The sequence below is a fragment of the Mobula hypostoma genome, chromosome 2 (assembly GCF_963921235.1).
Source record: "Mobula hypostoma chromosome 2, sMobHyp1.1, whole genome shotgun sequence".
Classification (NCBI taxonomy): domain Eukaryota; kingdom Metazoa; phylum Chordata; class Chondrichthyes; order Myliobatiformes; family Myliobatidae; genus Mobula; species Mobula hypostoma.
In genome coordinates, this window is record NC_086098.1 from 218593403 (window position 1) to 218606284 (window position 12882).

The 12882-nt window shown below is 40.9% G+C and overlaps 1 protein-coding gene across 2 annotated transcripts in view; it reads left to right on the top strand.

Moving 5' to 3' along the window:
• LOC134336834 (protein-glutamine gamma-glutamyltransferase 2-like) overlaps window positions 1–12882 on the top strand; it is a 77117-nt gene that overhangs the window by 54491 nt on the left and 9744 nt on the right. For both annotated transcript variants that reach the window (XM_063031385.1, XM_063031393.1), the window contains exons 8-10: window positions 10246–10349; window positions 10712–10954; window positions 12374–12643. In XM_063031385.1, coding sequence (XP_062887455.1) covers window positions 10246–10349; window positions 10712–10954; window positions 12374–12643 — 617 coding nt within the window. The remainder of the gene's footprint in view (window positions 1–10245; window positions 10350–10711; window positions 10955–12373; window positions 12644–12882) is intronic.

Genomic DNA, 12882 nt, shown 5'->3' on the forward strand with positions numbered 1-12882 from the left:
CATCAGTACCTACGACACAGGTGGGAAGAGTGACGAGGTTCTGCAAAGTGAATTCAAGGAGTTAGGCGTGAAGTTGAAGGACATGACCCCCATGGTTGTGATCTCGGGATTGCTATCTGTGCCACAGGCTAGTGAGGCCAGAAACAGGAAGATCATACAGTTTAACATGTGGCTAAGGAGATGGTGCTGGAGGGAGGGCTTCTGATTTTTGGATCATTGGGCTCCCTTCTAGTGAATGTGGGATCTCTACAGACGGAGCAGTTTGCACCTGAACTGGAGGGAGACTAATCTATGGCGGAAGGTTTGTTAGTGCTACCCTGGAGGATTTAAACTAGAGATGCAGGGAGATAGGAACTGGAGAGTCGGGGCAGATAGTGGAGTGGATGTGGGGAAAGGTTTTGTTAAGCTTGCATACAAAGACAGGAAGGAAAAGATCAAGCATGATGGGAATAATATTCTGAGTTACAACTATTTCAATGTGAATGGATGAGCATAGATCATGGATTAGCACTTAGAATTGTGACGTTGTAGCCATTGGTGAGAGGTGGTTGCAGGAGGGGCAGGACTGACTGCTCAGTGTTCTGGGTTCTGTTATTTTAGACATGATAGTGCAGGAGTCAGTAAAGGGGAAGGGTTGGCGTTTGTATTCAGAGAAAATATCACGGCAGTGCTCAGACAGGACAGGTTGGAGGGCTCACTGCTGAAGCTCTATTGCTGGGACTAAGGAATAAGAATGGGATGACCATGTTAATTGGATTATGTTATGGACCTCCCAATAGTCAGCAGGATTTAGAGGAGCAAATCTGTAGAAAGATACAGAAAATTGCAAGAGAAACAAAGTTGTGATAGTAGGCAAATTTAACTTTCCACATATTGACTGTGACTACCATACTCCAAGATAGCTGAGTGGGATAGAGTTTGTCAATATGCTCAGGAAGTTTCCTTAATTAATACATAGAAATCCATCTAGAGAGCGTGTGACACTGGATCTCCTATTGGGGAATTAGTCAGGGCAGATGACAGAAGTGTATGTAAGGGAACACATACACTTCTGTTACTAGTGATCTAGTGATCATAATTCCATTAAGTTCAAGATAATTATAGAGAAGAATAGATCTGGTCCTTGGGTTGAGATTCTAAAATGGAGAAAGGTCAATTTGATGGCATCAGCAAAAGATCTGTGCATTTGTAGATTGGGATAAGTTGTTTTCTTGCAAAGGTGTATTTGGTAAGTGGGAGGCCTTCAAAAGTGAGATGTTGAGAGTACAGAGTTTGTATGTTCCTGTCAGAACACAAGAGAAGGATAACAGTCTTTGGGTACCATGGTTTTTGAGAGATTTTGAGGCCTTGGTTAAGAAGAAGGAAGAGGTGCATAGCAGAAGGGAACAAATAAGGTACTTGAGGAGGATAAGAAATTCAAGAGAATACAAGAGTGAAATCAGACATGTTTGCTCTAGCAGACAAGGTTTAGGAGAATTCAAGGGCTTGAACAAATACATTAAGAACAAAAGGAGAGCAAGGGACAAAATGGTCGTCTTGAAGATCTGTATGGTCATCAATGCTTGGAGCCAAAATAGATAGAGGAGATCTTAAATGGACTTCTTTTATCTGTATTTTCTCAGGAGTTGAATACAGAGTCTACAGAGCTAAGGCAAAACAGCTGTGAGGTCATGTACCATATATAGATTAGGGAGGAGGAGTACTTGCTGTCTAGAGACAAATTAGGACCTGACAAGGTGTCACCTCTGACCTTGAGGGAGGCTAATGAAGACATTGCAGGGGCTCTAGTAGAGGTATTTAAAATGTCCTTAACCACGAGTGAGATGACAGAGGGCTGGAGGAGAGCTCTTGTTGTCCTGTTGTTCCAAGATTAAGTTGAGAAATATAGGTCTGTGAGCCTGATTCCAGTAGTGGAAAAATTATTGGAAAGTATTCTAAGGGGCTGTACAATGTTTGGCTGGACAGGGCCTGATTATGGATGATCAACATGACTTTGTGCATGGTAGGCCGTGTCTAAACAATCTTATAGAGTTTTCTGAGGTGGCTACCAGGAAACTTGATGAAGGCAAGGCTGTGATGTTGTCTACATGGCCTTTGAGAAGATACTGCATGGGAGGCTTGTCAAGAAGGTTAAGTCACTTGGCCTTCAGGATGAGGTAGTGAATTGGAGCTTAGAGAAACATGGTATTTTTAGAAACATAGAACATAGAAAACATACAGGCCCTTCTGCCCACAAAGTTGTGCCGAACATGTCCCTACCTTAGAAATTACTAGGCTTACCCATAGCCCTCTATTTTACTAAGCTCCATGTACCTATCCAAAAGTCTCTTAAAAAACCTATCATATCCGCCTCAACCACTATTGCCAGCAGCCCATTCCATGCACTCACCACTCTCTGAGTAAAAAAACTTACCCTTGACATCTCCTCTGTACCTATTCCCCAGCACCTTAAACCTGTGTCCCTTTGTGGCAACCATTTCAGCCCTGGGAAAAAGCCTCTGACTATCCACAGGATCAATGCCTCTCATCATCTTATATACCTCTATCGGGTCACCTCTCATCCTCTGTCGCTCCAAGGAGAAAAGGCCGAGTTTACTCAACCTATTCTCATAAAGCATGTTCCCCAATGCAGGCAACATCCTTGTAAATCTCCTTGCACGCTTTCTATGGCTTCCACATCCTTCCTGTAATGAGGTGACCAGAACTGAGCACAGTACTCTAAGTGGGGTCTGACCAGGGCCTATATAGCTGCAACATTACCTCTTGGCTCCTAAATTCAATTCCACGATTGATGAAGGCCAATACACCGTATGCCTTCTTGACCACAGAGTCAATCTGCGCAGCTGCTATGAGCGTCCTATGGACTCGGACCCCAAGATCCCTCTGATCCTCTACACTGCCAAGAGTCTTACCATTAATACTATATTCTGCCATCATATTTGACATACCAAATTGAATCACTTCACACTTATCTGGGTTGAACTCCATCTGCCACGTCTCAGCCCAGTTCTGCATCCTATCAATGTCTTGCTGTAACCTCTGACAGCCCTCCACACTATCCACAATACCTCCAATCTTTGTGTCATCAGCAAACTTACTAACCCATCCCACCACTTCCTCATCCAGGTCATTTATAAAAATCATGAAGAGTAAGGGTCCCAGAACAGATCCCTGAGGCACACCACTGGTGACCGACCTCCATGCAGAATATGACCCGTCTACAACCACTCTCTGCCTTCTGTGGGCATACCAGTTCTGGATCCACAAAGCAATGTCCCCTTAGATCCCATGCCTCCTTATTTTCTCAATAAGCCTTGCATGGGGTACCTTTTTCAAATGCCTTGCTGAAATCCATATACACTACATCTACTGATCTTCCTTCATTAATGTATTTAGTCACATCCTCAAAAAATTCAATCAGGCTCATAAGGCACGACCTGCCCTTGATAAAGCCATGCTGACTATTCCTAATCATTTTATGCCTCTCCAAATGTTCATAAATCCTGCCTCTCAGGATCTTCTCCATCAACTTACCAACCACTGAGGTAAGACTCACTGGCCTATAATTTCCTGGGCTATCTCTACTCCCTTTCCTGAATAAAGGAACAACATCCGCAACCCTCCAATCCTCCAGAACCTCTCCCGTCCCCATTGATGATGCAAAGATGACTTGTTAGAGGCTCAGCAATCTCCGCCCTCGCCTCCCACAGTAGCCTGGGGTACAATTCATCCGGTTCTGGCGACTTATCCAACTTGATGCTTTCCAAAAGCTCCAGCACATCCTCTTTCTTAATATTTACATGCTCAGGCTAGCTTTTGCTACTTGAGATTCAAGATTCAACATTGTTTTATATCAAGTGTTCTGTTTTGTAACTTCAAAGCATTAAACTAATTCATGGGAAGACGCAGGGAGTCCAAAAATATGAGTGCAACTTCGTTTTTACTTCAAGCAAGGCGTGCATGTGTCATGTGGTAGTGTGATGACGTATGCAATTCATGTATTTTACATATAATATGTAATGAATTATTTAAATGAACAAGAATGCTTAATCAAACTGTACAATGTATATATACAAAATTACTTAAATATCATTGAAATATTAAACAACACAATATTTCTCCCTGCTTAGCTATAAACTCCAACCCAAAATGCATCTCAACTATATACACACTATACTATATAATGCAACTACTATATACAGACATCTACAGCATGGTACATTTTAAATTGTCCCATTCAGGCCAAAAGATTTAATCACTATGAAGGATTTCTTACTCTCGAGGGATAACGCCTTTCCAGATAAGGGGGATCCCTCTGCTTGACAGGTGAGACTTGTGGCTGTCAGACAATCTCAGGTTCTATGGTCCCCTTCGTGGTGGTTGTTGGAGTTGACTCTGAGACTGCAGGATATCGATCTGACAGCAATAGCCATATTTCTTTTTTATTTTTCTTTTTATAGTTTGTGCATCTTGATCTTTGAGAGGTACATTTAGTTCACTGGAGTATTCTGTTATTAATCCTTCTATTGCTCCTTTTACAATTTGATTTTTCTTCTTGGTTTCCTCATCCACAACAGCAACTGACGAATCTTCTGTTTTTTCATCTCCATTGACTCATTTCTTTTTGGCCTTCCACTCATGGGCTTTGGTCTTTGCATCCACTTTTACAAGCAGCTTTTTGTCTCCCTCTTGAAGTTCATGCAATAATCTTAACGCATGCAGAGTAGATTCTGGTTCTTTATACTCACAAAAGCTGAATGCTTGCAACTTTTCTGAAACTCCTAGCACTAAAACCAAGCCACGTTTTGCAAATAACTGCCTGGTTAACATATCGGAAGCTTTCTCAGGTATGTTGCTCAGAAACACTGTTCTAGTCGGACCACTGTTTTTGTCATTTCCACCCATCTTCTGAGCAGCATGACACTTCCTTGGTCCAATCTGCTTTCTCACCTGAGGCACAGAGGTTGGCACCATCACCTGATTGTACTCTTTTGGGCAATGTTTCATGGTGTATGGCATGGAGACAGTTGTAGCATGAACCATTATCTTTCTTAATTCACTTTCAGCTGGCTTCATTGCTGGGGATGGTATGCAAATGGTGGATGGATCTCCAATCAGGTTGTAGTTGTCTCAGCCAATCACAGCCCCACATTGCTGGTCCTCCTGTTTTTACCACATACAAGCTCAATGTGGTTTGTTGGTTGTTGTATTTCACTGTCACAAATATCATTCCCACAGGAGTTAACTTTTCTCCAGTTTCAGTTCTTAGTTCAATATCTGCAGGCTTCAGTTTAGTATTTTTGAAATGCCTCTCAGGTTCATTTTGTGGAATGACCAAAATTGCTGAACCAATGTCCAATTCCATTTTAATTAATTTGCTGTTGAAATCATATTGCTTGTCTATTGTTAGTTTTCACACTGTCAATCTCAAGGCCTCACAATTCTGTGCCACTTTCATCATTATCAGATTTTTTGCGGACGGTGTGCAGATTAGTGCTCTTTTTGAAACTGATACTTCACTTCATTAGCTTCTTCTCTTCTTTGTGCACTCCATTTATTTTTGTCTGCCCGACATGCTCTTTGTATGTGTCCTACTTTATTGTACTTTCTGCGAGTTTGTTTGGTGCATGTGAGCCTCCATCACAATGATAACACAACTTGTTTGGTCAGTCTGGTTTCTGTTTAGATGCTGAAGTTTTATTCACACTCACTTTCATTCCTGACTGCAACTCAATTGAATCTCTGTCTGCCGTTTCCATTGAAACAGCAATTTCCACTGCTCCTTTAAATGTAGACTATTCTTCAGTTAGGAGCCATTTTTGAATGCTTTCTTTTAAGATTCCACAAACTAAACTGCCTCTTAGTGCATCATTAAACCCATTACCAAACTTACAATGCTCAAACAATCTCTTCAATTCAACCATGCACTGTACGCTGAAATGGACTTCCCTTTTTTTTGATTCTGCTTATGAAACCTAAAGTGTTCTGCATTCAACAATGGCTTCAGTTCAAAGTGTTTCTGCATTGCTTTGGCTGTATCAGGAAAGCTAATTTCTGCAGGTTTGGTTGGAGTAGTCAAATTTCAAGAGAAACTGTATGACTTTAAACCCAATACACTTAGCAAAATTGGCTCTCGCCTTTCATTGGTTACTTCATTTGCTTCAAAATACTGTTCCAATAGATCAGTACACATGAACTGATTACCCATTGTATAACCAAACTCATCAATCTTGCCGACGTAGCCAGCCATTTCTGATTTTTAAATGATTATTATCACCTGGTACTCACTCTTTATGAACCCTGAATTTTTCTGTTTTCTTACAATTTAAAAAATGTCGATTTGTGTCTCTCCTTCCAAAGATCACTTACTTCCTGTAACTTGACTGATTCTAGTTGCGTTTTATTTTATTTTGAATGTTTCGCTGCACTTTAACAGGTTGGTAGCCGTGTCAGGTTCATTTTACAAATACCTCATTGCCAATGCTATGTTTTGTAACTTCAAAATGTAAAACTAATTCAAAGGAAGACACAGGCATTTGAAAATATGGGTGTAACTTCATCTTTGCTTTATATAAGCTGTGCACTTATCACATGGTAGCATGATGATGTATGCAATTCATGTACTCTACATATAACCCATAATACTGTTCCAATTCCCATAATGAATTATTTAAAGAAACAAGAATGCTTAATTAAACAATGCATTTGCAAGATTATTCAAATATTATTGAAATATTAAATACACAATATTAAATGTAAAGGAGAATGAAATAATTGTTTCTCCAGATCTGATACAACACAAAAAAATGAGATAAGCAATGCTATAATAATTAAACAAACAATAGATATACAGTAAATATATAAGGTAGGTTATATACATAGATTGATTGTATGTCCATAAAGTGATACAAGGCTCAGGATATCTGTACATAAGGTGACTGAAAGAAAATGATAACGTAGTGGTGATGGGAGCTGTGCAGAGGTGGCTTAGTGGGTGAGAAGGACTCTGCAGAGATTCGCCCCCATAAGGCGGCGAGGCTAGACAACATCCCAGGCCGAGTACTCTCCCGACCCATTATACAGCAATGCAATCAATACTTCAGTGATTATCAGTGTTGAGCAGCTGATATTCAAGTCAAGTCACTTTTTATTGTCATTTCGACCATAACTGCAGGCATAGTACACAGTAAAAATGAGACAACGTTTTTCAGGACCATGGTGCTACATGAAACAATACAAAAACTACACTGAACTATGTAAAACAACCCCAAAACTACACTAGACTACAGAACTACCCAGGACTGCATAAAGTGCACAAAACAGGCATTACTATAAATAATAAACAAGACAATAGGCACAGTAGAGGGCAGTAGGTTGGTGTCAGTCTAGACTCTGGGTATTGAGGAGCCTGATGGCTTGGGGGAAGAAACTGTTACATAGTCTGGTCATGAGAGCCCGAATGCTTCGGTGCCTTTTGCCAGATGGCAGGAGGGAGAAGAGTTTGTATGAGAGGTGCGTGGAGTCCTTCATAATGCTGTTTGATTTGTGGATGCAGCGTGTGGTGTAAATGTCTGTAATGGCGGGAAGAGAGACCCCAATGATCTTCTCAGCTGACCTCACTATCTGCTGCAGGGTCTTGCGATCCGAGATGGTGCAATTTCTGAACCAGGCAGTGATGCAGCTGCTCAGGATGCTCTCAATACAACCTCTGTATAATGTGGTGAGGATGGGGGGTGGGAGATGGACTTTTCTCAGCCTTCACAGAAACTAGAGACGCTGCTGGGCTTTCTTTGCTATGGAGCTGGTGTTGAGGGACCAGGTGTGATTCTCTGCAAGGCAAACACCAAGAAATTTGGTGCTCTTACCAATCTGTATTGGGGAATCGTCGATGTTCAGCGGAGAGTGGTCACTCCGTGTCCTCCTGAAGTCAACAACTATCTCTTTTGTTTTGTTCGCATTCAGAGACAGGTTGTTGGCTCTGCACCAGTCCATTAGCTGCTGCACCTCCTCTCTGTATGCTGACTCATTGTTCTTGCTGATGAGACCAACCACGGTCATGTCATCGACGAACTTGGTGATGTGGTTCAAGCTGTGTGTTGCAGCACTGTCGTAAGTCAGCAGAGTGAACAGCAGTGGACTGAGCACACAGCCCTGGGGGGCCCTGTGCTCAGTGTGATGGTGTTGGAAATGCTGCTTCCAATCTGAACTGACTGAGGTCTCCCAATCAGGAAGTCTAGGATCCAGTTGCAGAGAGAGGTGTTTGGGCCCAGTAGGCTCAGCTTTCCAATTAGATTCTGAGGAATGATTGTTTTGAATGCTGAACTGAAGTCTATGAACAGCATTTGAATGTACGTGTCTTTTCTGTCCAGGTGGGTTAGGGCCAGGTAGAGGGTGATGGCAATGGCATTGTCTGTTGAACAGTTGGGACAGTACGCGAACTGCAGGGGGTCCAATGAGGGGGGCAGCAGGGATCTGATGTGCCTCATGACGAGCCTCTTCAAACACTTTATGATGACGGATGTGAGTGCAACGGGATGGTAGACATTGAGGCAGGACTCATATTGTTCAAGCCTTGACCAATGGTGCTGCAGGTAGTGCAAGTGTCTCACAGCTCCAGCAGCGTCGGTTGGATTCTGAATTCAGGTGCAGTTTGCACATGGTCCCAGCTTCTCTGAGGTTCTCTAGTTTCATCCAACATCTCAAAGGTTGCTGGGTCAATTGGCTGCTGTAAGTTTCCATCGGTGTTGGTGGGGTGGGGAGTTCATGTCATGTGTGAGATAATGTGGTGCAGATGGGAGATTAGTATTGAGGGATTCCTCTGCAGTCAGCGTGGACAGACAAGGGCCAAGTGGCCTCCTATGTCATTACGGAATATGATAATAGGATGAAATATGTGAAGAACAATGTTTACGCTTGCAGAACAAAGCTACTCCAAAGGAAGGGTATTGTGCATAAATTGGATTTAAATACAGAAAGTGCCATTCATTGGGAAATAATCAGATGCTGAAATGTGCCATTTAAGTAACTGGGTTGTGTTGTTACAATCAATCAAGTGGGACTTGAACAGCAATATTATGGGAACAGTTTGCATTATTGGACTTTCGAAAATGATTTTTGATGTAACACTCATGATTTATTTGTTGAGGGAGAGGGTGAGGATCTTGGCACTAGTTTTGTGTTGGGTACTGTTATTTTATGAGGCTTCTTATGAAAAACACATTTTATCATAAAGTTCCTCATCATCCTAGTGGCCATTTCCTCACTCTGGCAGTAATATTGATCTGGGATGTTGTGCTTCTGCTGTTCTTCTGCTCACTTCAGACTCTGCCCACATGCTGTTTCTCCTCTCTTACCAGCTGCCTCAATTTGATGACTTCAAGCACCTAATGTGATCTGCACAGTGCCCTTGGACTGATGCAGGCTATGAACCTCCATATAATGGAGGCCAAATGCTCTCTGTACAGCTTCATTCAGCAACTACGGTTAGATTCCAAAACAGTGTCAGTAGCTATGGATCTAATGGTGCTGATTGTCCCCCTGGTATTTACCTCTGAGAGCAGGAGAAGCTCCCTCAGCTGCTTCCAGTGAACTTGGAACTGATCACCATGAAATTCCTCCATGTTCAACAACTGTATTTAAGAAGTGAGAAAGGTATCCGCTGGTAACTGAAGCTCAGGTAGTTGCACAGGTACAGTTGATAGCTGCTTGCTTGCTTAGGTAGCCAGCGACACTGCCAAATGTGAGAGTTTAACATCCCACTCTCTCTTCTTTTCAACTAAAATGAAATCAAACTGTTTGCCCATGAACAGAGAACCACAATAACCTCTCTGATTCAGCAATAAGGCAATGATCTGCTGATCCAGCAGCCAGCTGCCAGTGTCATCATGATCTTTACTTGCCACAGAGAGGGCAATCCGAGCACGTGAGTGTGACCGCAAATCATACATTGGAATGTCACAAATCCCTATGATGACAGATTTGAAAGTGTGAACCAATGAGTTAATTAATCTTCGGGTAGGTGCAGACAGATTGTTGCATCTCTAAAGAGTTTGCAAGAATAAGCTGACCACATCTTTCTCTTGTCCTGACCTTCCGTAAGTAAACTATCGTGTTTATCGTGAAGTCATGTATTGCATTAGTTTAGGGTATGACCACTTCGCCATTAATAACATGATCTGTTTAATGGGATTCTATTTCTGTATGAGTGTAATTATTCTTGATGTGTCTGTTGCTATGTTTTTTAAGGAATTTCCATGTCTGGATAGAATCTTGGATGGCACGATATGATCTGAGGCCTGGCAATGATGGATGGCAGGCACTTGACCCAACACCACAAGAAAAAAGTGAAGGCAAGCAAGAAATTAGCAGCATTTGCACTCTTAAGATTTGAAAGCTATTGTAGGTTGTGACATAATACATGAGAATTAAATCAATAGTAGTTATTTTAACATCTAGAGTAAGCAGGAACTTATGCCTTACCATTCGAATTTCCAGCACTTGGAAGATGATATATTTAACTTTTCTAGGAAAAAGCATATGGTTATCAAGTTATATTCAGACTACCCAATTTCATTATAGTTTTGAATAAGAAAGTTGTGCAGACATAACTGAAGGGATGTGATTTAAAAAAGCATAATCATGTTTGGTAAATAGTAAATACACTTGTTAAATTCACTTAGAGTGGTTTTTAAACAACCATTTCTTTTGATAGGAGTTTACTGCTGTGGCCCAGCCCCAGTTAAAGCTATCAAAGAAGGGGACATAGATGTACTCTATGATGTTCCCTTTATATTTGCTGAAGTCAATGCAGACTGTGTGACATGGATTTGTTCTGATAAGGGGAAAAGGATGAAAATTGACTCCGACACCAAACACGTTGGACAAAAGATCAGCACCAAGTGTGTTGGTAGTGATGAACGTGAAGATATCACGAACAATTATAAGTATTCAGAAGGTAAGAGAAAATACTTTCATCTACCCAGATTACCATTGACAACTACACCTCGGTAAATGACAAGACTGAATGGACAATTGAAAAAACTTGCGTAACTTTGTATGTGGATTAATTTGCAGTGCTGAGAACATCTTCTGCTGCCAATCAGATTTAAAATGTTTGATGGAATTCTGATAATAATTTATTTAAAAACAATATCTGGCATGGAACCACTATCAATTCCATGGAATTTCCCAGGAACTTCATCCCCCATTGTGAGGTATATGTCACACTTCATTAATTGTGCTGGGCAGGCCATATCACTTGAATATTAGACCCCAGAATTAGATACGATATTAGACCCCAGCACAGAAAGTCTATTCTAATCTGCTCCAAGGGAAGGCATTAATTGGTGAGCAGATAAAAAGGTTTAAGGGATAGATTCAAAATCCCCTTGAAGAAAATGCAACATCTCTGCTGATTCTGGGAACCTGTGGTCCATGTCTACTCAATGAAGAAAGAGCATTTGAGAATCTTCTTGAGAAAGGAGAGGCCCAGTAAAATTATAGCATCATAATGCCCAACAGCAGAAATAGGCCTTTTAGCCAATCCAGTCCATGCCAAACTGGTATTCTGCTTAGTTCCATCGACCTGCACCTAGCCCATAGACCTCTATACTCCCTCATCCATATACCGATACAGATCTCTCAGATATTGAAATCAAATTTGTTATGTTTCTAACACAAAAAATAAAATTAATTGAAAGGAAACACAAAGGAGGCTGAAATGCATTTCTAACTTTAATTTTTTTACTTCAAGCAAGGCATGCACGTATCACGTGGAGGCGTGATGGTGTATGCAAAACACGCATTTTTACATATAACCTGTAATTAATTATTTAAACGAACAAGAATGCTTAATCAAACAATACTTACAATATTACTCAAATATTAAATATGCAACAGAATAAGTTGCAGGTTATCACCTGCCCTATCTGTGGAAGAGAAGAGCAGTGCATTTTGTAAATTTTAATTGGTACAGCTACTGTGTTCTGGTGGAGGAGAGAATGAATGTTAGGGTGATGGATGGACCCTAGCAAGTGAGCTGCTTTGTCTTAGATAGTGTCAAATTCCTGAAATGCTTTTGGTGCCATGGTTATTCCATTTCCTCTCAGCTAGCCTGTCCACCCTCACTCAATAATCAAAAATGATCTCCGTAATGCTGCAATGCATACAGTCATGCACATAGCCAGCAGGCTGGTAATCTCTGAAGGTGCTGTTGCATAGTCGAATGTGATAACTTCTGCTGGGTTGTCATCTTGCAATCTCAGCCAGTCCTTTGAAATAGTTTAAAGGCTTACTATCCATCAGTGTTTATAACAAAACAGTTTAGAATTTTGCTTGTATCATATTTACTCATACTTACTCATTTGTTTTTAAGGCTCCCATCTAGAAAGACATGTTGTTAAAATGGCTGACAAAAGAAGGGTCGCTCAGAAGCCACAGAAACAACTTGACTTGTATTTGAAGGCTGATGGTCCAAATTACAATGGAGCCAATGTTAAAATATCTGCCGTCATCTCCAACAAGAATTCAAAGAATAAGGTTTACACATTCAAATTAAGTGCTTTCAAAAAGAAATACAGTAAGCACTCCAGAGGAATATGTATAAAGAAGTATCAGGAGGATATCACTGTTCATTTCAATGAGGGTAAGAATACTCTTACTGTGAATTGACTTCATCCAGATAATTACTGCATACAATTGGGACAGATTTAATCAAGGATTGGCTATATTTTTATTGCTTGTACTTCTGGGTAAACCAGTGATATAATGAGCAAGCTGCTGAAATAAAGTAGTCCATTAATTAATGGACAGAATATTTCTGGTTAAAGCATCAACATTCCTTTTTAGCAAAAAGATGGACAACATGAGGTTGATCTAAAAATA